Here is a 24,120-nt window from a genome sequence, read left to right on the forward strand (position 1 = left end):
ATTCGTCTCTGAACCAGGAAGCAAGCATCCACCAGCACCTTAATCCAGAACTGTGAAAAATAAATGTTTAAGCCAGCCAGTCTATGGTTCATGGCTACAGCAGCCTGAATAGATTACAACAAATATTTACTCACTGCGCTGAAAGTTCGATAGATTTTGACAAATGCATATTATGTACCCACCAGTAGCTTTACCACCCTAAAAACTCCCTGTGCTTCGCCTATTTAACACTCCTTCCCATCACATTGATCTTTTTAATGTCTCCAGTTTAGCCTTTTCCAGAACAACTGCAACCACACGTAGTCTCTTCATATTGATTTCTTTCACATAGCAATCTATGTTTAATGTTCTTCCATGTCTTTTCATGACTTGATAGTCATTTCTTTTTATTGCTGAATAATTTTCCACTGTATGGGTGTACCACAGTTTGTTTATCCAGTCAAATATTGAAGGATATTTTTGTGGTTTCCAATTTGGGGAAATTATGAATAAAGCTATTATAAACATTCACATGCAAATCTTTTTGAGAACCTAAGTTTTCAAGTCAATTGGGTAAAGACTTAAGAGCACAATTACTGGGTTATATAATGAGATTGTTTAGCTTTGTAAGAAACTATCAAAACATCTTCCTGAGTGGATGTACCATTTTGCATTTTTACCAGCAATGAATAAGAGTTACTGCTGCTCCACATCTTTGTCAATATTTGATATTATCAGTTTCTGGATTTCAGCCATGCCAATAGTATCTCACTTTAATTAGAAATTCTCCAGCGATAAATGATGTTAAGCACCTTATCATGTATTTGCCATTTATCTTTGATGAAGCATCTATTCAGATATTTCATTCATTTTTTAAATTGTGTTATTTTCTTACGGTTGACTTATAAGAATTCTTTTATTTTTATTCTTTTATTTTTTCAGCTTCAGCATCATTCCCTCCAAAGAAATCCCAGGGTTGATCTCCTTGCAATCCAAGGGACTCTCAAGAGTCTTCTCCAACACCACAGTTCAAAAGCATCAATTCTTCGGCGCTCAGCCTTCTTCACAGTCCCTCTCTCACATCCATACATGACTACTGGAAAAACCATAGCCTTGACTAGACGGACCTTAGTCGGCAAAGTAATGTCCCTGCTTTTGAATATGCTATCTAGGTTGGTCATAACTTTTCTTCCAAGGAGTAAGCGTCTTTTAACTTCATGGCTGCAGTCACTATCTGCGGTGATTTTGGAGCCCCCCAAAATAAAGTCTGACAGTGTTTCCACTGTTTCCCCATCTATTTCCCATGAAGTGAGATAGTTAGATATTAATAGCATCCCCGGCTCAATGGACATGAACTGGAACAAACTCCGGGAGACGGTGGAGGACAGAGGAGCCTGGCACACTATAGTCCATGGGGTCGCAGAGAGACGGACACGACAGAACTGAACAACAACAAAACAAATCCAAGGTCATATTTAATCCTGTATTTTTAAAGCATTTTTATCATTTTAGCTTTCACATTTAAGTCACTGATACACTTTATTTCTTATATGGTGTGAGGTAGGATCCAACTTCATCTTTACATGCGAGTATCAAGTTATCTGAGCACTGTTTGTCAAAAATGCTGTCCTTTCCTCATCAAATTGTCTTGACTTCGTCAAAAATCAGTTGACCATTGTGATAGGCAGAAGAATGCCCTCCAGTCAAAGACACTGCAATCTAATTTCTAGAATATATGAAGATGATATATTACATGTCAAAGGAGAATAAAGCTTTCAGATAAAGTTGCCAAACAGCTGGCCCTATAATAGGAAAATAATCCTGCATTGTCTGGGTAGGCCCAATGTAATCATCTTTGTTTGAAGACGGAGGATGATGGCCATGAACTGAGAATTGCAAGCAGCCGCTAGAAACTGGAAAAGGAAAGGAAGTGGATTCTACTTTTAAGAAAGGCTTTTAAATATACAATTCTACAAGCCTGTATTACACAATAGTCATAATTATAAAAATAAACTCTTTAAAAATACATGAAATCACTGTGGAATCCAGAAGCTGAAAGTCATTCAATTCTTATTCCCTTAGTAGACTGCATTCTCCTTACTCGGGAAGACTTTGCACTCGTTACTTTTACTAAAGAGAATCACGTAACACGCTCAACTGTAATACACTTACTACACTGTAATGAAGTCTGAAATAGTGTTTTCCTATGTCTTAACCATTTTGTGTAAAACTGCTGCTATAAGAAAGCAATATTTTAATACATAGCCTATATAATATATGCTTTTATTATATATATGTTATATATATATTTATAATATAATCATGCTTTCCTACATGGTACAATTTCAGGAGAGAGGTATTACCTCTATACTTTGGAGCCTATCATGCCTGGTTCAAATCCAACGCACTTTTAAGCTTTATACAACCTGAAAAGAGTTACTAATTTGCCTTTCTAAGCCTCAGTGTTCCCCTCTGTGAAAAGGGATACCACCTCCCTTGCAGAGTGAGTGTAAAGCTAAACGAGTTAATGTGTGTAATACATGTTACAATGATTTGAAAACACTGATCTAAATCAGGGGTCAGCAAACTTTTTCTGTAAATACTTTATGATAGTAAATACTTTCTGTTTTCTTGGCCATACATCATAAAAACCAATCAACCTGCCACTGAGAAACAAAAATAGACAATATGAGCTATTTTATATTGGCCATGCTCCCATAAAACTTTGCCAAAAAAGACTGCAGGGTAGCCCACAGCCTGTTTGCTGACCCCTGGTACAAATCATCCAGCATAGCATCTGGCACACAGTGGGCACTCAATACCTGACAGCTCTATCATCTTCACTTTGTTTCTCCCTATCAGTCAACAATCTTTTATTGCTCTTGAGATTCAGTCACCATTCTAACTTCCTAACTTCCAAAATATTCAAAGCTACCTATAATGATGCTGCAAAAGCTTCTGGGGGTCTCTCTCTGCTACCAACATCCAAACAACTGACTGATTTTCTTCCATGATGTTACTGGACCACAGATGCTAAGGTAGACAGGAACTTCAAGACTATTGGTTCAGCTCATACTTAAATCCCTTCTATGACCCATCTCACAAATAGCTGTCCAACATGTCTGAATACTTCCAATGAAAGGGCAATAGTCTAAGTGTTTTTCTCTTGTCTGGTAGCTTGGAGTTTTTCTGAAAGCTCTTTACTGTGAGTTTAAGTTCAATATGGTTCAGGGACTTCCCTGGTGGTCCAGCAGTGAAGACTCTACACTTCCACTGCACAGAGAATGGGTTCAATCTTTGGTCCAGGAACTAAGATCCCACATGCCATGCAGTGTGGCCAAAAAAAGGAGTTCAATACCGTTAAACTTGATAAGCATATATTGAGTCCCTACTATATTCCAGAGACTACCACATGCTGGAGACACAAAGATGAATAAGATATAACCTCTACCTCCAACTCTTCACTGGACTTTCTTTGCCTGTTATTCTCACTAAAACAAGACACATATTCTCTCCCCTTGTGAGTCCTCCAGTTTTCAAACTCCCAATTCCTTCAACAATCCTTTACAAATTCCCTCATTCTCCTTTACACTGCCTTCCTCTGGACATAAAATCACACAGGCCCTACAAAGAAGCCCAGCTATGGCTGGACGATGGAGAATAAAGCCAACTTACAACTACATAGATTTAGTTTCGTGTCAACAATCTAAACCATATTTGCCTCTTGAGAACTAACCCAGCCTTATTTACTTAACTATACCTATATCCCTTTAATTCTCCAAATGGCTCTACAGAATTAGAGCTAAGTGACAGATTTTTAGATGATATGGCAACTATTAACATTTTTTCTTAAAGAAAAGGAAGATTTTAGCCTAAATAGCAAACAGGGAACCTATTTTAACTTGATCTAGTCTGACGGGTAGCAGAACTAATAACAGCATTTCTAGACTGAATTGATCCCCCAAAAAAGATTTTAAATTTTTAAAAAATTTCAAAGGTAAACATACTAAAAATTCCAATTTAAGGATTGTAATTGTTAGACCAGATGTTTAAAAAAAGAAAATAAAATATAAAATATTATTTCTTATATTAAGGTTAAGCAGTGTTTTTAAAATGTGTTTATGTGATGGATCCTAAAGCAAAATGTGCTTCTTACTATGGTTCATGGTCAGAAGTTTTTGAGAATCACTGTTCTAGACCATGCCATCTGCTATAGAAACAGAAGAGTAATCCTTCTCTTATGTCTTATAAAAATATATAAATTGGGCTTTAGAAAATTAAAACTTCTGTTCTTCAAAAGACACCATCAAGAAGCACAAAGACAACCTATACAAAAATTAAAAAATTACAAATCATGTATTTGAAAAGGGACTTCTATCTAGAACTACAGAATTCTGACAACAGTAAAAACAGCCCAATTAAAAATGGGCAAAGGATCTAAATAGATATTTCTCAAAAAAAAAGATGTATAACTGGCCAACAGGCACATGAAAAAAATGCTCAATATCACTAGTCATTAGGGAAAAGCAAACGAAAACCACAGTGAGATACCACTTCATATTACTTTGCAGGCTAAAATAAAAAAGACAATAAGAAAGGCTAGAATATAAATGTGAAAAAAATTAGAGCCCTCATACATTGCTGGTGGGATCATAAAATGATTAGCAATTTGTCAGTTTCACAAAACGCTAGATGACTCAGCAATTCCAATCCTAGGTATACACACAAAAGAACTGAACACCTATGTCCACACAAAAACTTGTACACAAATATCCAGAGCAGCATTATTTATAATAGTTATGAAGCAGAAACAACCAAAATATCCATCAACTGATAAAGGGGTAAATATAATGTGATATATCCATACAATGGAATATTTTTCAGCAGTAAAACAGAAAGAAGTCCTAAAATATGCTACAACATGAATCTTAAAAATACTATGCTAAGCTGAAGGAAGCTAGACCCCAAAGCCCACATATAAGATTTCATTTATATCAAATATCCATAGTAGTCAAGTCCATAGAGGCAGAAAGTGGATTAGTGGTTGCCAGCGGCTGTGGGGGTTGGGGGAGGGGTTCAGGAATTGGGAGTTACCACTAATGGTTACAAGGGTTCTCTTTCAGGTGGTGAAAACGTTCTAAAATTAGATTATGGTGATGGTTGCACAAACAGGAATATGCTAAGAACCACTGAACTGTACATTTTATTTATTTTTATTTTTTTTTTAGTTTTTTATTTTTTAAATTTTAAAATCTTTAATTCTTACATGCGTTCCCAAACATGAACCCCCTCCCACCTCCCTCCCCATAACATCTCTCTGGGTCATCTCTCTGAACTGTACATTTTAAAGGAGTAATTTTATAGGATGTGAATTGTATTTCAGTAAAGCTCCTATAAAAAAATTTTAAACTCCTTGACAGCACTCCTTTATCAAAACAGTTTAGCGGAGGCTTCAAGTTCCTTCAAGTTTTTATCACTTATTTCCAGCTGAACTTTTGAATGCTCATCTCCTGCTATCCTCCCTATAGCACCTTCCACCTGTACCTTGAACACACAAGCCATTTTATCATTCCATGCCTTTATACATACTATTCATGCTGCCAAGAATGTCATACTGTTTTCTCTTTCTATTGAACTCATGTACGTTTCAAGACCAAATACAGTTTCCTTCAAGAAGTCAACCCTTATTCCTCCAGACAAAGTTGATCATGCCCTCTATACTATAAGTACTGGTAGATTTAAGTACTGGTTGATTTACGTGCATCTGCCCTTTTAATTGGAGAAGGCCATGGCACCCCACTCCAGTACTCTTGCCTGGAAAATCCCATGGACGGGGGAGCCTGGTAGGCTGCACTCCATGGGGTCGCGAAGAGTCAGACATGACTGAGCGACTTCACTTTCAGTTTTCACTTTCATGCATTGGAGAAGGAAATGGCAACCCAATCCAATGTTCTTGACTGGAGAATCCCAGGGAATGGGGAGCCTGGTGGGCTGTCATCTATGGGGTCGCACAGAGTCGGACACAACTGAAACGACTTAGCAGCAGCAGCCCTTTTAATGGGCTTCCCAGGTGGCCCTAGTGGTAAAGAACCCACTTTAAGAGATGGGGGTTCAATCCCTGGGTCAGAAAGATCCCCTGGAGCAGGGAAGGGCAACCCACTCTAGTATTCTTGGCTAGAGAATTCCACGGACAGAGAAACCTGCAGAGTTATAGCCCATAGGGTCACAAAGAGATGGAGATGACTGAAGTGACTTACACATACACAACCTGCTAATAGACTGAACTTGAGTTTATTAGACAGTTTGATATTCAGTCCTAGAACCCAATGCTTAAAGCACTTAGCAAATGTTTACTGAACAAATGAATGATAAAACATTTCCTCACTATTGACTAGAAACACTGCTATTTTTTTCTCCAACTAGTTTAACTTGTAAATCCATACAAATATAACTTTAGTGTTGACCTTTAGAGACCAGTAAAATGGAATAAAAAGACAAATTCGAGGCCAACCTTGAGACTTATGGAAAATTACTATAAAGTAACATTTCATGGGGGTTCATAGTTCAGATACTTATCATTGTTGACTGAACACACTTACTGAAGTCAACACTCTTTTATTCAACATATTAAATGTGTTGTTTAACTCTGGTAACCACAGCTGTGACTTAGTTAACGATCTCAATAAATCCTACTTAAATCAGAGACAGGAAAAAATTATGCAAATGAATTCTTATCTGTTTTTCTGCCCAAGGCATATTTGATAACAGATAAAACATACTCCAAATAGTCTCTACTTAATAGTCAAGAAGCCATTTGAGGTTTTATTTGGATCAAAATCAAATACAAAGAAGAGGAGAAGCCTGCTATGTTCACAAATGATTTTATTTCAGAAAGAAATTACACATTAAAAAGAAGATATAGTTAAGAGCTTACATTCATGTATGGAAGTGACTCTAAGAAAGTAAACAGTTATTAAATATATAAAGCACATGATTTAAAAAGATAGTAATAGATAATAACAGATGGGCTTGCCTTAGGTTCACCCACAAAATAGTGTCTTTTGTCTAAAAACAAAGATATTGGTCTTTGAGACAGCTCTTTAGACATGAGTTTGTACTTCCAGTGGACTTGAAAAAATCAAACCAATCACACCAGGCTCCACATAGGCTGTATTATCAAGTAGGATGGAAAACGTCCATCAATTAAACCTTGCAGCTAGATAGGATGTCTTCCACTAATCTCTTGTAAACCCAGGCATCACCCTTAAGCCGCTGCCTCCTGATACCCACCACATCGGGTTTTTGAAGCTGGCACACTTCTAGTTCAAACTGCATTGTCACTTTGCCAAAATCTGACTGTGTTTGACACTTCAGTGTATAGCTGTGAAAAACAAGATAAGAAGCCAGTTAGTAGGAGAATCATGAATATTCTGTATAATACAAGAGATTTCTAAGCCTCTAGGAGGCCAGTGGGGAAAATGAACCATGATTTCATATTAAGCAAGGTAGTACTGTTTACAGTTTCCAGATGACCTAGCTATGCATTAGTGATGGAGTATGACTAGTGTTTTCCCAAAAGCTGAAACAGAATCTTAAAAAAAAAAAACTGAAAAGGCTTTATCAGAATTCTCCCTTGCTCTAAAGAAAAGTGCTTTATTCATAGCTATACAAGCCATTCATGCTTAAGAAATCTTTTGGCATCCTTTATGCGGCTCTTTCAATGGTGTAACCTGTGAATATCAGGCCATTTCCACAATGTTCACAACAAAAGAAAGCAGAAGGAAGATGAAGAATATTTTATTTTGTGCAGTTCATCAGAACTTCTGTCTTTCATATAAATTAAGCTGAAGCCACCAACCTGTTAGTAAGAAACACGTTTTTGAGGTTTTTCTAATAGTGAATGTGAAAGTTGTTCAGTTGTGTCCAACTCTTTGCAACCCCATGGACTATATAGTCTGTGGAATTCTCCAGGAGTGGGTAGCCCTTCCCTTCTCCAGTGGGTGGGTAGCCCTTCCCTTCTCCAGTGGGTGGACCTTCTCAACCCAGGGATAGAACCCAGGTCTCCCACTTTGCAGGCAGGTTTTTTATCAGCTGAGCCATAAGGGAAGCCTATTTTCTAACAGTAATAAGAGGTTATGATCATTATAACACTTTAGGGCAGAGTTATAAAATATATTGCTCTTTTTCTCACTTGTGTCCTTTGGGGCTTGATCTATTAAAAATAAACAGTCGATACCAGAAATGCCATAAGGTATACCCTGTAGTTAAGGTTCCTGATGGGAAGATGAACCACAGAGCAATGTAGTCACATGAAAGATAAAATGTGATTCTTCTTCATTGGAAAAAGATAGTAATGGAATAAAACAGAGATTAGTGACACCACACCACTGAAAATTTCGTTATTCTGCTTTGTCACAAAGAAAGTAAAAACAGGTAAGATAAAAAGAAAAATAAGGGATCAAGGCAGACCTTTGGGTGGATCAGGAAGTTCAAGGAACAGATTATTGGTTAATAGCCAGTTAGTGATCTGACAGATTATATGCTAAAGGAAAAATAACTGAAAGCTTTCTCATATAGATTCATTCATGAGAGGTTCTGCAACTGTGAATAAACCCCAAGCATGAAGAGCAAGTCAGGGTTAGATGTGTTCTAATGACATCTGAAGAAGAAAGCCAGGATTCACATAAGGAGTGCTTGCCAACACTTAGAGATAGTGAAAAGTAAAATTACCATTGCAAAAGATTCTTTCTTAAAATCTTCTCTCTATTGACTGTTCCATTTAAATATTTTTGTTAATTTATTAGTGGCTCTTCTTTGTCATTGTTCAGTCACTAAGTCATGTCTAACTCTTTGTGACCTCATGGACTACAGCACACCAGGCTTCCCTGTCCATCACTATCTCCCAGAGTTTGCTAAAATTCATGGCCATTGAGTCAGTGATGCTATCCAACCATCTCATCATCTGTTGCCCCCTTCTCCTTTTGCCTTCAATCTTTCCCAGCATTGGAGCCTTTTCCAATAGGTCAGCTCTTTGCATCAGGTAGCCGAAGTATTGGAGCTTCAGCACCAGTTCTTCCGATGAATATTCAAGGTTGATTTTCTTTAGGATTGACTGGTTTGATCTCCTTGCAGTCCAAGGGACTCTCAAGAGTCTTCTCTAGCACCACAATTTGAACGCATCAATTCTCTGGCACTCAGCCTTCTTTATGGTCCAACTCACATCTGTACATGACTACTGGAAAAACCATAGCTCTGTTGGCAAACTGATATCTCTGCTTTTTAATACACTGTCTAGGTTTATCATAGCTTTCCTTCCAAGGAGCAAGAGTCTTTTAATTTCATGGCTGCTGTCATGTCCGCAGTGATTCTGAGCTCAAGAAAATAAAACCTGTCACTGTTTCCATTTTTTTTTCCCCTTCTATTTGCCATGAAGTGATGGGGACTGGATGCCATGATTTTAGTACTTTGAATGCTGAGTTTTAAGTCAGTTTTTTCATTCTTCTAGTTTAGTGCTTTCATTCTTCTGTTAGTGCTTTAATAATGAAATTTTAGAGAGACATAACTAAGTGGAAATGCTTAGAAATATGAACATGTTAAGTAACCAGAAGAGTTCTGGCTGTCCAAACCATGAGATCATGACCCAGGAGGTTTTGATGGCAGTTCACTCAACAGTGGGAAAGAGAAAAAGTGACATACTTTCTAAAGTACTGAAAACCAATCCTATCACATAGACATCATAAAGAGGAGTGTATATATATATATCCTTGATTTGTTGGAGGTATCTCATAAATTTAGATTACAATTTAGAAATATTATTGTTAAGCAGAACATTAAAGAAAAATAGAAGCAGCAAAAGAAAACTGGAAGAAATTCAGATTTTTCTATTTTGAAAAGTCTAACTTTGAAAGCAGTGACAATATGGTCACTTAAAAAACTTCTAAAGCCCATACAAAACAAGAGAGAATAAATTATAAACACAGACATTATCATAAAAGCTTTTTTGGAAAAATGAGATGGAAGAAATACATATTTTTAATAAGGGGAGAGGGGACTCAACCTATATTTTCTCAAAGTTCAAAAGACATCAAGTAATAGATACAAATATGCTTCTTACCCCTTCTGTACAAAGTCAACGTGCTTCTTTGGAAGAACAGACATTATTTCATTCAAGAGTTGATCTGGATTCACTAATCTGGTTGTAGTCACATTATAGTGAGGCTTAAAAAAGAAAAAGGAGGGGTGAGAAGTAAATCCTTACATCAACACAAAGACCATCCTATCTGATTTAGAGATCCCCAACTCCTCAATATAGTACCATTTCAAGTGGAAATATTTCAAGACAAACAGAATTTACAATCAACTCTTAGCAAGCTGGACTGAGATGGTACTGGGAGAGCCTAGAGAAATCATGTTTATTAGTAATAACCTCCATAACATCAATTTTTATACTTGCATCTTCCTCTCCTACCAGGTTTTTAAATAAGTAAATAAATATTGAATAATATCTATTTCTCTGAGCTCTACCTATTTCCCCCTTCCTACACTGTGATAAAGATTCCTGCAGTGTAAACTGTAAGAAAACAAATGCCCTAGGGAATTTCATTTGTATATAGTTGGATGTGTTTCCTTAATTCTTTCTTGATTACTTAAGGAATTTTATAGAATCTCAGGACCTGACTCTATGACAATTCTATGAAGGAATGAATATAACAGGTTTTTCTCATGCACTCACAGCATATTTCTCAGAAATAATTTCATTCCTAATTAGTAACTGTCTATCCATGCATCCAGCAACTATTTATTGAAGGCTTACTAGGTGCCAAGTACTGTTTTAATAGGTCCCAGAGACAGACAAGAATCTCTGCCTTCCTAGTACTACCTTTATTGTCAAACAAAATTATACCTTCTATGTCTTTAAGATTTCAGTACTTTTTATAAATAACAAAATGCTGAGGTTGGAAAAGACCCCACTACCTTACTTTTCAAATGAAGAACCTATGACCCAAAGAAGAAATATAAGTTTCTTAAGATGGGGTTTCCCAAAATGTGATTAAAAAAAATTATAACTGGACTTATAACTCTAAGTGGCACACGTATACTTTTTTTGGGTCACACTGCATAGCATTCGAGATCTTAGTTCCCTGACAAGAGTTCAAGACTGTACCCCGTGCAGCAGAAGTACGGAGTCTGAACCACTAGACCACCAGGGAAGTCCCCAGATAAACATTTTTATGTATTTCTTCCAATCTGATTTAGAAAAATATTATTAGCAAAAACTAATAATATATATGATTTCCTTTTAAATAAATACAAGCTCTTAAAAAGTCATCTTGATTGTGGTGGTTTTGCAAGTGCATTCTGCATGCCAAAGTATATGAATTGTACATTTTTAATATATGCAGATTATTGCATGTCAATTATACCTCTAAATCTACTTTAATTCTGCATCACATAATGCTCACTTTGGCAGCACATATACTAAAATGCATCATATAAAGAAAGTATCAGAAAAATAACAGTGTAGATTATACACTGATATGCCGATATAAAGGTGACTGTCAAATGACTGGAGTTCAGGAACCTCAGTTTCAGGTTATAAGAGGAACAAGAGGCACAGCTATGACAAGCTCCTCTGTCTCTTGGCTTCCAACTCAGGACTTTTTCACCAAATCAACTTGGTCTTTTCAAGATAATAACAAACTGCACACTTTCAAATCACAATTCAAGTTATTCCTTTTGTAAAATAAAGAAGTGATCTTATTTTATCTATTTAAAATTCAGATTTTTAAAGACTCCTTCCTAAAAAAAAAATAAATAAATAAAAAATAAAGACTCCTTCCTAAAAGAGGGCTTAACTACATACGGTTTGTTATCTCAAAAAACTAAGGTGTTCTTCGTACCATCTTTTATCTTTTTTTTGCCCCATCTCACAGCTTGTGGGATCTTAGTTCCCCAAGGGATCAAACCTATGTTCCCTGCAGCGGCACCACTGGACCACCAGGAAAATCCCTTTGTACCATCCTTTTAATTTTCTATAAGTTTATAATTTTTAACAACCAGGTGGAAAAATAAGGCTAATCTCCGAAAGCAAGTCCTTCAGTTCTGAAAAACTTTAAACATTAGAAAGGGTTAAAGATCCAAAGTTAGATAAAGTTTCAGATGTTCAGATGTGCTAATTAGAACTGTGGTTCTGCTACACTGGGGTTAAAATGCTCAACATTGACAAAAATAATGATACTTGACACTGGAACACCTTATATCAATAAAGCATTTCATATGCAATGCAGCATTTCATACAGTCTTATTTACATATCCCAACTCTGTGAAGCTGCCAGAGACATTCTCTCCAGTTTTTACAAATAAAGACATTGAGAAAGTCAGAGATAAAATGACTTAGCCAAGCTACACTGTATGAAGCTGAGGCTATAACCCAGGTTTCTCATTCCCATCTTGTCATTTTTCTCCTACATTCTAGAAGCACTGGGAAATACCTAGAAAGCCAATATCACAGCAGCTCCTACCGAAAAATGCATTCAAGTTCCAAACAATTTACATAGGTGAACATTTCAAGGATGTTATCCATTAGTATTTGATAACTGCTTAGCATCTCAATAATGTATATAATTGGACAAGTTTCCTTAATCTTCTTTATTTACTGTTCTCATAGAAATGACATGTGATTTTCATAATCCCAGTGTCAGGGTTTGAAATACCTCACAACTGTCTCCAACTAGAGAAATCTCAGAATAAAAGGATAAAATATGCCTAATAAACAGTCATATGAAACATAAAACTCCAGGGAATTACGTAAGTTCTACCAGGTAACAGATACTAATGGAGAAGTCCTATCTTCTCTCACTTTAAGGCAGAACATAAATGAGATCTCAACATTCTCCCCTGAAGCGCCCAGCCTCCTCTCTGGGCCTGTTGCTATTCTTCTCACACACACCACACTCAAAGTTCAAATTAACTTCCCCTGCATTCAAATATTTTGTGAGGGCCTACAAATGCACCCATGTGTCAGGGACTCTTCTGTGTACCAGAAATAGGACAGCTGAGCACAAGTTCCCACCCTTAAGACAGTTCCTCATACACGCCCCATGCTTCCTTGTCTCCATGTTGCCTCTGAGATTAATCCCCCTACCTGGACTTGAATATTTAAATTTTAGTTATTTGTCCACCCCAAAGACCAACTGTATGTAATCTACCTCTGCATTAAGCCCACTGCATAGTAACATATATACTTTAGGTGCTCGAAAAATAGGTACATATTAGCTAAACAGATGAATAAGTAAATTAAAAATACTAATCAATTCACGCATTCAGTACTTTGGAAAAAAAAATAGTACAATTAGCAGTCAGCTTCTAAAATCCATATTAAAGAATTCCAGTCCACCTACCTTTAGTCTTCTTGGCCCATCTTTGACAGAGCCTTTCCTTTTGCTCCTGGTAAGCACTGTGATAACCTTATCCAACCCCTTCTCGAGGCTCCCAAACACTTTGGTTCCTTTTCTTTTTGGAGTTTCCTCTACATGTACTTGGTTGAGATTGAGTTCTACTGAGCGACACCTACGGGGAAAAAAACCAAAAACCTCATGAGTAGGAGCTGCACTTCCACCTGTTGGCCCCTCACAGAGGTGCTTTTGTCATGCCTGATAGGTGCCAGGTATGCCCAGGCCAGGCCATCTTATTCTTCTTCAGGGAGCACGAAAGCCATCTCCCACCCAAATGCAGCCATCACCTGTTCCCCGAGCCAAATGCCAAAATTATTTTTCCCTCTACCTTTTTTTTTTAATGTCAAATCTGTAGAAGAGTTGAGCAAAATACATAACAACCACCCACATATCCTTCTAGATTAATATTATATTAATATTTTGTCACATTTGCTTTCTTTATGTATCAGTTCAGTTCAGTTCAGCTGCTCAGTCGTGTCCAACTCTTTGCGACCCCATGAATCGCAGCACACCAGGCCTCCCTGTCCATCACCATCTCTCGGAGTTCACTCAGACTCACGTCCATCGAGTCAGTGATCCCATCCAGCCATCTCATCCTCTGTCGTCCCCTTCTCCTCCTGCCCCCAATCCCTCCCAGCATCAGAGTCTTTTCCAATGAGTCAACTCTTTGCAGGAGGTGGCCAAAGTACTGGAGTTTCAGCTTTAGCATCATTCCTTCCAAAAGAACACCCAGGGCTGATCTCCTTTAGAATGGACTGGTTGGATCTCCTTGCAGTCCAAGGGACTCTCAAGAGTCTTCTCCAACACCACAGTTCAAAAGCATCAGTTCTTCGGCGCTCAGCTTTCTTCACAGTCCAACTCTCACATCCATACATGACCACTGGAAAAACCATAGCCTTGACTAGACGGACCTTAGTTGGCAAAGCAATGTCTCTGCTTTTGAATATGCTATCTAGGTTGGTCATAACTTCTCTTCCAAGGAGTAAGCATCTTTTAATTTCATGGCTGCAGTCACCATCTGCAGTGATTTTGGAGCCCAAAAAGATAAAGTCTGACACTGTTTTCACTGTTTCCCCATCTATTTGCCATGAAGTGATGGGACCGGATGCCATGATCTTCGTTTTCTGAATGTTGAGCTTTAAGCCAACTTTTTCACTCTCCTCTTTCACTTTCATCAAGAGGCTTTTTAGTTCCTCTTCACTTTCTGCCATAAGGGTGGTGTCATCTACATATCTGAGGTTATTGATATTCCTCCCGGAAATCTTGATTCCAGCTTGTGCTTCCTCCAGCCCAACGTTTCTCATGATGTACTCTGCATATAAGTTAAATAAGCAGGGTGACAATATACAGCCTTGATGTACTCCTTTTCCTATTTGGAACCAGTCTTTATGTATGTACAATAAATATATTAAAAATAAGTCATCAAAGTAACCCATCTGAAGATATCACAACCCTTTATTCTAAAACACTTCAGTACACATCAATGTGTCAATATTTCCTACATAACCACAATTTCATTATATCAAGAAAGTGAGTAATAATGCCATGCGTGCACGCTCAATCGTGTCTGACTCTTTGCTTCCGTTAGTAGACATCTATACTCCACTGGCAGAAGTGTAGGGAAAGATGGGCCTCAGCACAGGAACCCCAGCCCCAGCCTCCCAGCCGGCTGTATTTTTTTTACTTTATTTATTTATTTTTGGCTGTGCTGGGTCTGCACTGTGACACGGGCTTTTCTCTGGTTGTGGCGAGCAGGGGCTACTCTCCAGCTGCAGTGTACGATCTTCTCATTGAGGTGGCTTCTCTTGTTGGGGAGCACAGGCTCCAGGGCACACAGGCTTCAGTAGGTCCAGTTCCCAGGATTTAGAGCACAAGCTCAACAGTTGTGGTTCACAGGCTTAGCTGCTTTGCAACATGTGGGATCACCCCAGATCAGGGATCAAATCCATGTTCCCTGCACTGGCAAGGGGATGCTTTACCACTGAGTCACCAAAGAAGCGCCTGCTGTATTTTAAGTTAAGGTGTCAATCCTACTGCTGATGAGTCTCACAACTGCCCCCTGAGGAAGGCAGTGTCAACATCCTCAGTAATGACCACAGACTATGTTTATACAGACATTCCTACAGTCCCTGACAGAATTCACATGCTGGTTTACCTTAATTGGGTTTATCATATATGAAAAAAGGAAATCTGATTACTTATACTGAAGAGCAAACGAGTCTTAAAAACTGAACACTTACCGCCTCTCAGGGCTAATGACTCCTGTTATTAACTTCTCTGTTCCTGTTGAATTTACTGGCGTTTTAATTGGGGTTTCTTTCAGGAGCTGGTTTCCAGCTATTAGAAAAACAACAAATACAAACCATATGTAGTTTACATGCTATGGTTTCAAAATTTTTATCAATAATGCATGTATCACCTCATTCATTGGCTCAGAAAATATTGTAATCACTTGCCCAGTGATGTCAATACGCTAATTCTTTAAAGAAATGTTTCCATGTGATTTATAATAAAAAAAAAATCATTTTGCTTCACAAGTGTGACTCTGCTTTTTCTTCACTATAAAACTGAAGCCATGCTTATGATTTTGTTATAAATATCACATGAAAAATCTAAATAGAATATATAAATAATACTTCATGATTACTGATTCTCCTTTCTATAAATAAAAGTCAATCTGTATTTATACCTTTAATTGATATATTACTGAGAGGTGTTAATTCATAGCCCTTTCAACTCCTGTCAGGTAAAGAGAACAGTCCCCTGTGAAAGCTGACAAGTTATTAAAGAGGTTGCGAGCTTTAGTTATTTTTATACTCCATATTCCAGAATTTGGGGTTTTATTCTAGCAGTGTATTTGTAACTGAAATAGTTTGCGACAAATCTGCATTAGCAATCTGGTTACTGTTAATTAGCTAACTTTTTGTTCATAAAAGTTGTATACTGCTTAGAAATATAAGATACAAGGTTGTAAGAGATCAGGGGTTTTGTTTTATTTATGACTATATAGCATTACTCTCACTGGTTCCCCAAGAACAAGAAAATAAGATTAATCAACAATACCTATGAAAACAGTATTCATCTTTGAGTACTGAGGGTTTCTACTACCATACACAGTTACCCTTCAACAAACTCTCATTAAATGGATTAGACAGGATTCAGAAAAATAAAACTAATACTTAGGTCAAAAAATGACTCAGAGGGACTGCCCTTTTGATCCAGTTGCTAAGACTCCATGCTTCCAATGCAGGTGGCTCAGGTTTGATCCCTGGTCAGGGAATTAGATCCCACATGCTGCAATGAGGACCCAGAGCAGCAAAATAGTAATCAAAAATAAATATTTAAAAAATGACTCAGAGCAAAAGTAAAATGCAAAGTGCTGATGGAGGTTATCCGTTGGGGCTTTGGCCACTGCTTCTCTTGGCAGCCCTTACGTTTAAAGAAAAATGGCCAAAAATAGCTTCTAACCAATGTAATCTCTCACAGAGACAAGATAGGTAAATTAATGATACTTTAAGATTATAAATTCTAAACTACCTATATTTTCAAAACTTTCAGAATTACATAAATTTTTTATTGAAAGTCAATAATAGAAGGGACTATTTTTTTTTAATAATTTTTTTTTTAAAAGCCCTGAATGGGTTACGATGAGTTAAAGGTCCATTCTAGTTCCCTACCCAACCTCACAACTCACAAAGGCCCTTGTAGGTATATTACGAGAAATAAGAGAAGAGAAAGAGATACAATGCAACAGCAGCAATTACTATGTGCAAATATTATCTCATTAACACTCATAAATAACCACAGGCTTTCACACATCACACCAAACCAGCCTCATGATTTTAGGGAAAGTGTTGATTCAACTGGATAATGCTATCAACAGAACTTCCAGCAAATATTCTCACCAAGTGTTTCATAATATCTTTATGTACAAGAAGTAGACTCTAGAACTGGCTATCAGTTAGTCAGTTAGCAAACTGGAAACACAATGGCAGGATGTGGGCAGCCATTCACAAGACAATGTTTCCCAGTGTAGGTTCCTTAAGATTTTAACATAACACACAAGTAGATCACAATTGCTGGAAAGAAAACTAATAAAGTTTAGGTGTCATTTCTTTAAAGTGACAAAGACTAGATCACAGTAAATAAAATCCCTTCAGGCTGTCTCTAATTTATTCATTTCTTCATTCAACAGAAATGGCCCCCATTATATACCAGGCACTAGGTTTTCCCCAGGTGGCACTAGGGGTAAAGAACCTACGTGCCAATGCAGAGACATGAAAGACACAGGTTTGATCCCTGGGTCAGGAAGATCCCCTGGAGGAGGGCATGGCAACCCACTCCAGTATTCTTGCCTGGAGAATTCCACAGACAGAGGAGCCTGGAGGGCTACAGACCAGGGGGTCGCAAAGAGTCAGGCAGACTGAAGCAACTTGGCATGCATGCAGGCACCTAGTAGGTACAAGATACCAAGTATGGCTCCAGCTAGGTACTATGCCATGTCACAGTAAAGCAAGACAGAGGCTACTCTCATGACACTGTCTCACCCTGGTGAGACCTCGTACTAGAAAACTGGATTCAGTTCTAGGCACTATGTTTTAAACGGAGTGACAAAGTAGAATGTGCCCAGATAAGATCAGCTATGAAAACACTGAGATGTCACCAAGGAAACAGCTTGAATAATTGGTGATGATTAAAATGAAGAGGAAATCAAGGTAAACGAGACAGCTGTAATATGGACACAGCTCTAGGTATCCAGAAGGGCATCAGTAGTAGAACAGGCAGAACAGGATCAGACACCAGAACTGGAGCTCCGGACGAGCAAGAAGGGCTCAGCAAAGACTTGAATGGAGTCATTCCATGCGGGGGCAGAGGGGCAAGCAAGGTCTCAGCCGACATGTACAACCTTGGGCAGATCCCTTCACTCATCTGAGTCTCAGCTTCCTCCGTTGTAAAAAGGGTACTAAATTGTTTCAGTCATGTCTGACTCTGTGCGACCCCACAGACAGCAGCCTACCAGGCTCCCCCATCCCTGGGATTCTCCAGGCAAGAACACTGGAGTGGGTTGCCACTTCCTTCTCCAATGCATGAAAGGGAAAAGTGAAAGTGAAGATGCTCAGTAGTGTCCAACTCTCAGCGACCCCATGGACTGCAGCCCACCAGGCTCCTCCATCTATGGGATTTTCCAGGCAAGAGTGCTGGAGTGGGTTGCCCTTGCCTTCTCCGTGTGAAAAGGGTAGGGGGATTAAATCAGCTATAACTTGCCTTTCACCTTTGATATTCTATGATGCTATGATTCAACTCTATAAATGTGGGAAAGAGAAAAACTTAATAACATTTGAGAAAAACCTGAAGTTGATTAATATGCTTTCATTCCAGCTAATGCAAATAACATATGCTTAAAAAACAGCCTGGCTTCTCCTATAATTCCTGAGGGCAATGCTAGCCATTTCTGATCTGCTATATGTTTATTTAGCATAGTAAGAAGAAGGAATTTCGAGATATTTTGCTTCTGTTTAATCTAAACAGCAAATACCTTTTGAGGGTGTACTGTAATGATTTGGTGTAGTGAGTATTTCTCTTTTATACTGGTTCTTATTAACTGGAGTCTTTGGCTCAGGAAATACAAAGCACTCTTCATTCTTTACAGCAGACTTAGGAGTATATACATTTTCTTTGTTCTTTAATTTATTGGCAGATGCCCTGCATAATACTGGAGTTAATGATGTAGATTCCAGGCCATTTGATTCTGTCCAATGCTTGGCAAACTGGAAAAAAAAAAAGTTACTGGATAAAGCACACTGAAGAAGAAAAGTCAATTTCTTTACAACATGCCTTAATCATTTGCAAATTACCTTGCACCATTTTTATTAAAATGAAACACTATCAAGAGGATATTATTGGTGATACCAGGAAATTTGAAAATGTATATTCAGTTCTCTTTAGTTAGTACATGTAGATCACTTTAGGCTGTTCTATTGACAGGTAATTTTCAACATGTTTCAAGCTGTATTTAATCAAACACACCCAGATTCTAGGCAATTGAGGACGGCCACAAATAAATCCCTAAGAATTGCCTCCCATATCTAAACTGCCAGTTTGCTTCTAATATGTACCAAGAAATAAAAGTTTAGTCAATGACCAGCATAGAAAAACTGTTCAAATGTTCTAACAGAAATGTTGCATAGAAAATATGTCTTAATCCTTTTAAATTTATGGTTGAGCTTGCAGAAAAGATAGGAAAATCCTCAGAGGTCAAATAAAAAACAGGAGCATGAATGTAGAAATGTGATCAAGTCTGAAACTGTCTGCTGCCCTAAGGGCATCTACCCACTCTCTCGCATAATCTACTGCAGGAGATGAGACCTATGCAAGGTGCTAAGTTAGAGCCAAAGCTTCCAGGTAAAGCCAGGAGGGGCCAAAACAAAAATGAAAGGGTGAATAAATTTAAACCTGCCCTGTAAAGGAGTCGGCAAAAACACCTGTCTGTCCTGGTTATGGCTCTGGTTATGTTCCTTTAACAATTGCTAAGTAACCACAGGACAGTCTTCAGACAGGTTTGGAGCTCAAATTCATATCCCAGAAATTTCAGCCTTAGAATTTGATTTAAAATAGTTCTAGTCCTAAATGGTTGTATTCCAGGAACATGACAAAAGGAAACACAATTCCTATCTGAAAGAAAAGCTTCAATCCAGCACAACCCAAGACCTCAACTCTTAATCCAATCCTCAAAGCATTCCCAAAGAGTTCCAAGAAAAATGAGCCTATTAAAAAAAAATCACAAATGATACAAACACCATGAGCAAAAGTCAGGAGAAAAAATAAACAAAAGAAACAGACCCAAAAAGATGTAAGATATTAAAATTATCAAGTACAGAACATAAATATGTTCATATGTTCGAAATAACAAAAAATTTAAAACATGAAAAGAAAAATGTTAAAGCAATTTTGAAAAAGAATAAAAATCCCTAGAAATAATGCAATGATAAAAATGAAAAATTCAATGGACATGTCAAACAGGAGATAGATAGAAATGAAAAAAGAACATGAATGTGAAATAAATCTGAAACGATCTAGAATACAGCTTAGAGAGAAAGATATGGGATATATGAAAGAGAGTTTAAAATAAATGGAAGACGAAGCTCTATGGTCTGCTGCTGCTAAGTCACTTCAGTTGTGTCCGACTCTGTGCGACTCCTTAGACGGCAGCCCACCAGGCTCCTCCGTCCCCGGGATTCTCCAGGCAAGAATACTGGAGTGGGTTGCCATTTCCTTCTATGGTCTAACATATATCTATTATATGTTCCAGAAATAGATAATAGAGGCAATGAAAAAGCAGTACTCAAGATATTTTCTAAAATTAATTAAAGGTACAAATCCTCAAATACAGGACACATAATGAATCGCAAACAAAAAGAAATCCATATCTATATTTGCCAAGTTGTACAACTCTAGAAGACACTACTCACCCAGACAGTACACCTAACAGTGAGACTGCAGAACACCAAAAGCAAAGAGAAAATCCTAAAAAGAGCCAGGGAAAAAAGACTAACTAGAAAGCAACCTGACTGACACTGATTCAGTACAGTCGCTCAGTCGTGTCCAACTCTTTGTAACCCCATGGACTGCAGTATGCCAGGCCTCCCTGTCCCTCACCAACTCCCAGAGTTTACTCAAACTCATGTGATGCCATGTGATGGCATGCCAGTCGGTGATGCCATCCAACCACCTCATCCTCTGTATTCCCCTTCTCCTCCCACTTTCAATCTTTCCCAGCATTCAGGGTCTTTTCCAATGAGTCAGTTCACATCAGGTGACCAAAGTATTGGAGTTTCAGTTTCAGCATCAGTCCTTCCAATGAATATTCAGGACTGATTTCCTTTACGATGGACTGGTTGGATCTCCTTGCAGTCCAAGGGACTCTCAAGAGTCTTCTCCAACACCACAGTTTAAAAGCATCAAGTCTTCAGCACTCAGCTTTCTTTATAGTCCAATTCTCACATCCAGACATGACTACTGGAAAATCATAGCTTTGACTAGACAGACCTTTGTTGGCAAAGTAATGTCTCTGCTTTTTAATACGCTATCTAGGTTGGTCATAGCTTTTCTTGCAAGGAGCAAGCATCTTTTAATTTCATGGCTGCAGTCACCATCTGCAGTGATTTTGGAGCCCCCCAAAATAGTCTGTCACTGTTTCCATTGTTTCCCCATCTATCTGCCATGAAGTGATGGGACCAGATGTCATGATCTCAGTTTTCTGAATGTTGTAATGAGGAGTTATAAGCCAACTTTTTCACTCTCCTCTTTCACTTTCATCAAGAGGCTCTTTAGTTCTTCACTTTCTGCCATAAGGGTGGTATCGTCTGCCTATCTGAGGTTACTGATATTTCTCCTGGCAATCTTGATTCCAGCTTGTGCTTCTTCCAGTCCAGCATTTCTCATTATGTACTCTGCATGTAAGTTAAATAAGCAGGGTGACAATATACAGCCTTGACATACTCCTTTCCCTATTTGAACCAGTCTGTTGTTCCATGTCCAGTTCTAACTGTTGCTTCTTGACCTGCATACAGATTTCTCAGAGGCAGGTCAGATGGTCTGGTATTCCCATCTCTTGAAGAATTTTCCAGTTTGTTGTGATCCACATAGTCAAAAGCTTTGGCATAGTCAATAAAGCAGAAGTTTTTCTGGAACTCTCTTGCTTTTTCTATGATCCAGCGGATGTTAGCAATTTGATCTCTGGTTCCTCTGCCTTTTCTAAATCCAGCTTGAACATCTGGAAGTTCATGGTTCTCCAAGCCTGGCTTGGAGAATTTTGAGCATTACTTTGCTAGCATGTGAGATGAGTGCAATTGTGCAGTAGTTTGAGTATTCTTTGTCATTGCTCTTCTTTGGGATTGGAATGAAACTGACCTTTTCCAGTTCTGTGGCTACTGCTGAGTTTTCCAAATTCGCTGGCAAATTGCTGACACTGATTACTCAATGGTAACCACAGAAGCAAGAAGACAGTGGAGGAGAAGGAAATAGCAACCCACTCCAATATTCCTGCATGGGAAATCCCATGGACAGAGGAGCCTGGTGGGAGACAGTTCACGGGGTTGGACATGACTTAGCAACTAAACAATTCTGTATTAATTAAAAAAAAAACTGTCTCTAGGAGAATGGGGTTGGGGGGGGGGGGAGAGTGGAATAATATGTTCAAAATGAAGAATATAAAATAACTGATAAACTAGAAATCAATATACAGAGAAACTACATTCCAAAAATGAAAGTGAAAAAAGACAATTTTAGCTGATTTAGAAAGAGCGTTTGCCATCAATTGTGACTTCCACTAAAGGAAATTTTAAAGCATACACTTCAGGAAGAAAAAAAATAATTTTAGAATGAAGGATTTGAGAGATAAGAAGGGTAAGTAAATGAAGGGAAATGTGAGTCAATCAAAACAAACATCAATAGCATTACATTCTAAAAATGTAATTTATGAAGTTGAAAATGTATAGAACCAAAAAAAATTGTACCACAGTTATGCAAAATTAACTACTGGAGGAAAATGAGTGAAAGGTCCATGGGACCATAGTATCCAGTGATTTTATGCCAAAACATTTTAAAACTTAAATGAAATGGACACTTCTAGAAAAACAAAATTCACCAAACTGACAGGAAGAAATTGAAATACTGTGTAGTCCTATAAACACAAAAGAAAACTGAATCGGTAGTTGACTAGCTTCTCACAGAAAAATTCCCGGCCCAGACAGTTACATAAGCTCCATCACACACTCAAGGAAAATATAATTAATAGCTCTTAAATACCATTTCAGGGAAAAAAAAAGACTATGTTCCAAATCATTTTAAAAGACAAACTATAATCTTAATATCAATCAGATACAATTAATATAAGATGGGATGGGATGTAAGAACAGGGGAAGAAAGACTTTCACTCTTTATTCAAAATAGTTCCATAATGTTTGAATTTTTTTACAAGATGAATATACCCATGTATTACTTATACATAACAAAACTAAAATTTTCAAAAGAAAAAAAAAGTCATTTAAGAAAGAATTGGCCAATCTCACTTAAGAACATAGAAGCAAAAATTCTAAATGAAAATTATTAGTAAACTAAGCCCAGCAACATATAAAAAAGATAGAAATACATCATGACAAACTGGGCTTATCCAAAGGATGCAAAACTGTTCTAAAATAAAATCTATTAATATAACATGCTACATTAACAAACGGAAAGAACAAAGCCAGATGATTATCTCAACAGATGAATTCTGTCTAAGCCTTTTTTCTGCAACTGACATTCTTAATTTTTAAGCAAACCAGGATAGATGAGAAAATTTTCTTAGTCTGAAAAATATGGGGTGGGAGGCACAGAGAAGAGAGAGGGAAAAGGGGGATGAGAAGGAAAAGGGGGATAACAGGAAAAGGGAAAGAAGAACAGAGAAAGGGAGGGTGAAGGGGAATGAAAAAGAAAAAACAAGCACCATATTTAATGGTAAAATATTAGAAGCATCATTCTACAGTTGGGAAGAACACAGAATGTCTGCTATATTGTTAGGACTACTAAGTACAGTAATAAAATGACACTAAAGGCATGAGAGTCCCTTGGAGTGCAAGGAGATCCAACCAGTCCATTCTGAAGGAGATCAGCCCTGGGTGTTCTCTGCAAGGAATGATGCTGAAGC

At 37.8% G+C, this 24,120-nt stretch overlaps 1 protein-coding gene across 1 annotated transcript in view; it reads right to left on the reverse strand.

Annotated features, from left to right (window-relative positions):
- Positions 1 to 6,844: 6,844 nt before the first annotated feature.
- The window catches only part of MELK (maternal embryonic leucine zipper kinase), a 71,392-nt gene continuing 54,116 nt past the window's right edge, over positions 6,845 to 24,120 (reverse strand). The window contains exons 14-18 of the mRNA XM_027964414.3: positions 18,970 to 19,201; positions 15,674 to 15,770; positions 13,380 to 13,548; positions 10,094 to 10,197; positions 6,845 to 7,360 (exon numbers count right to left, since the gene is read on the reverse strand). Coding sequence (XP_027820215.2) covers positions 7,183 to 7,360; positions 10,094 to 10,197; positions 13,380 to 13,548; positions 15,674 to 15,770; positions 18,970 to 19,201 — 780 coding nt within the window. The 3' untranslated portion in view covers positions 6,845 to 7,182. The remainder of the gene's footprint in view (positions 7,361 to 10,093; positions 10,198 to 13,379; positions 13,549 to 15,673; positions 15,771 to 18,969; positions 19,202 to 24,120) is intronic.

Source organism: Ovis aries, chromosome 2 (assembly GCF_016772045.2).
Source record: "Ovis aries strain OAR_USU_Benz2616 breed Rambouillet chromosome 2, ARS-UI_Ramb_v3.0, whole genome shotgun sequence".
Lineage (NCBI taxonomy): Eukaryota > Metazoa > Chordata > Mammalia > Artiodactyla > Bovidae > Ovis > Ovis aries.